Source organism: Orycteropus afer, unplaced genomic scaffold (assembly GCF_000298275.1).
Source record: "Orycteropus afer afer isolate SDZICR_OR568_19922 unplaced genomic scaffold, OryAfe1.0 scaffold00991, whole genome shotgun sequence".
NCBI classification, from domain to species: domain Eukaryota; kingdom Metazoa; phylum Chordata; class Mammalia; order Tubulidentata; family Orycteropodidae; genus Orycteropus; species Orycteropus afer.
The window spans coordinates 277,190-278,724 of record NW_006922578.1 but is presented as its reverse complement, the minus strand read 5'-3'; the positions used below and the strand labels follow the sequence as shown (position 1 = coordinate 278,724).

At 38.9% G+C, this 1,535-nt stretch overlaps 1 protein-coding gene across 1 annotated transcript in view; it reads left to right on the top strand.

Annotated features, from left to right (window-relative positions):
• Positions 1 to 303, top strand: part of LOC103212522 (putative gustatory receptor clone PTE01) — a 1,398-nt gene extending 1,095 nt beyond the window's left edge. Inside the window, exon 2 of the mRNA XM_042783380.1 lies at positions 213 to 303. Coding sequence (XP_042639314.1) covers positions 213 to 303 — 91 coding nt within the window. The remainder of the gene's footprint in view (positions 1 to 212) is intronic.
• The last annotated feature ends 1,232 nt before the right edge of the window (positions 304 to 1,535 follow it).

The following is a 1,535-nucleotide window of genomic DNA, read 5'->3' as shown; positions in this document are numbered from 1 at the left end:
GGATGATCAAATCCCATTATAGCCGTGGAGCATTTTGTTTTCTCAACTATGAACATTCTTTCTGATAAAATGCACAATTCCATTTTGTTGTTGTTGTTGTTTGTGGTACTTAGAAATGCATGTCACTGTTCTTGAATCTTGACTTCACATTATTATCTAGGAAGTTTTTAAAAAATCAATGTCACGTTTCCACTACTGCAGAGTCTGATTTAATTAGGACAGCATGTGTCTTCAATATTAGACTTTAAAGGGCTGCATGTGGTTTTAATGTTCAGCCAAGATGAGAACTACTCATCTTTTTAGATTTTTCCTTCATAGTTGACTACTTTTTCATGTATCTTTCACTCCTCCTGAGCTGCTAAAGATCTCAAAGTGATCAGAGCTCACAGCAGGAAAGATAAGAACAAGCAAGTGCTTTTTCCCAATATTCCTGATATTTCTCCTCATATCTTCTCCCTTTACATAATGTTGTTGTTTGTTGCTCTTGTTTTGACTTCTTGACACATGGTGACACCTGCACCACGGAAGAAAAAGTTTCATCATCATGCTCTGTCACTACAATCTCTTTGTCTTCTGTAGGATTGTCTTTTGTTGCATTTTGGAAGCAGATTGCCAGGCCTTTCTTAGTAGTCTCCCTTGGTCTGGAGTCTCTGCTGAAAACTGTTCAACATTCTGTCAACACTCAAGCCTTTATGGACAGGTGGTGGCTGCACATGATGTACGTTGGTTGGGAATCGAACCTGGTCTTCCACCTGGAATAGGATGATTCCATCAATGAATTGTCTCTGTTCTGCACACCATACTGTTGGTCATATGTGCTTGTTGATAAGCTATTGTCTGCCTTTCCCAAATTCACCCTTCTACAATTTACTTCATGATGTGAGAGATGGAGATAGAAGGATTTTAAACCATGTTTCTGTTTTCCCAAATGACATTACTATTAGGTTCTTCAGTACAGCTCACTACACCCTAACAAGTGTGACCTTTTCCTTATGCATGTTCCCTTAGCCCCGGGGGTGCTGGCTTCTTTCTGCAGTTGGTATCTCTGTTCTGCCACATTGCTCCCTTTTGACTTTCAGTCTTTGTGTAACTACTTTATTAATTACACGCATTAAACTCTCTTCAGGGTGCTCTCACTTTTCTTTTTTGAATTGTGTGTGATACATTCTACATGGGGAATGAAGGTATTTGTGAGGTGTCTAAAATTGGATGACCAGGAAAAAAAGGTTGTTGTAAGTTATAAGTCTCGGTCAAGGTTGTACAATTGAGGATTACTGTGTTGGTGTCATATTTCCAGTTGTTGTGGCTTTCCTGATGCTGTAGGATCATTAATTTACCAAGACATTATGAATTAATAAACTTTTATCTTATTTTTCACTGGTCAAGGATTGCAAAGGTCATGTCTTTTGGCAAAGCAATGCTCTTGCCTTCACTCCTAACAGCCCGATTAAGCCTTTAATGTATCACTCTGTTACCTTGTGTGGGCTTCTTCTGTGCTCTCTTACCTGGGTATGCATTCATCCTTTAGAGTTATT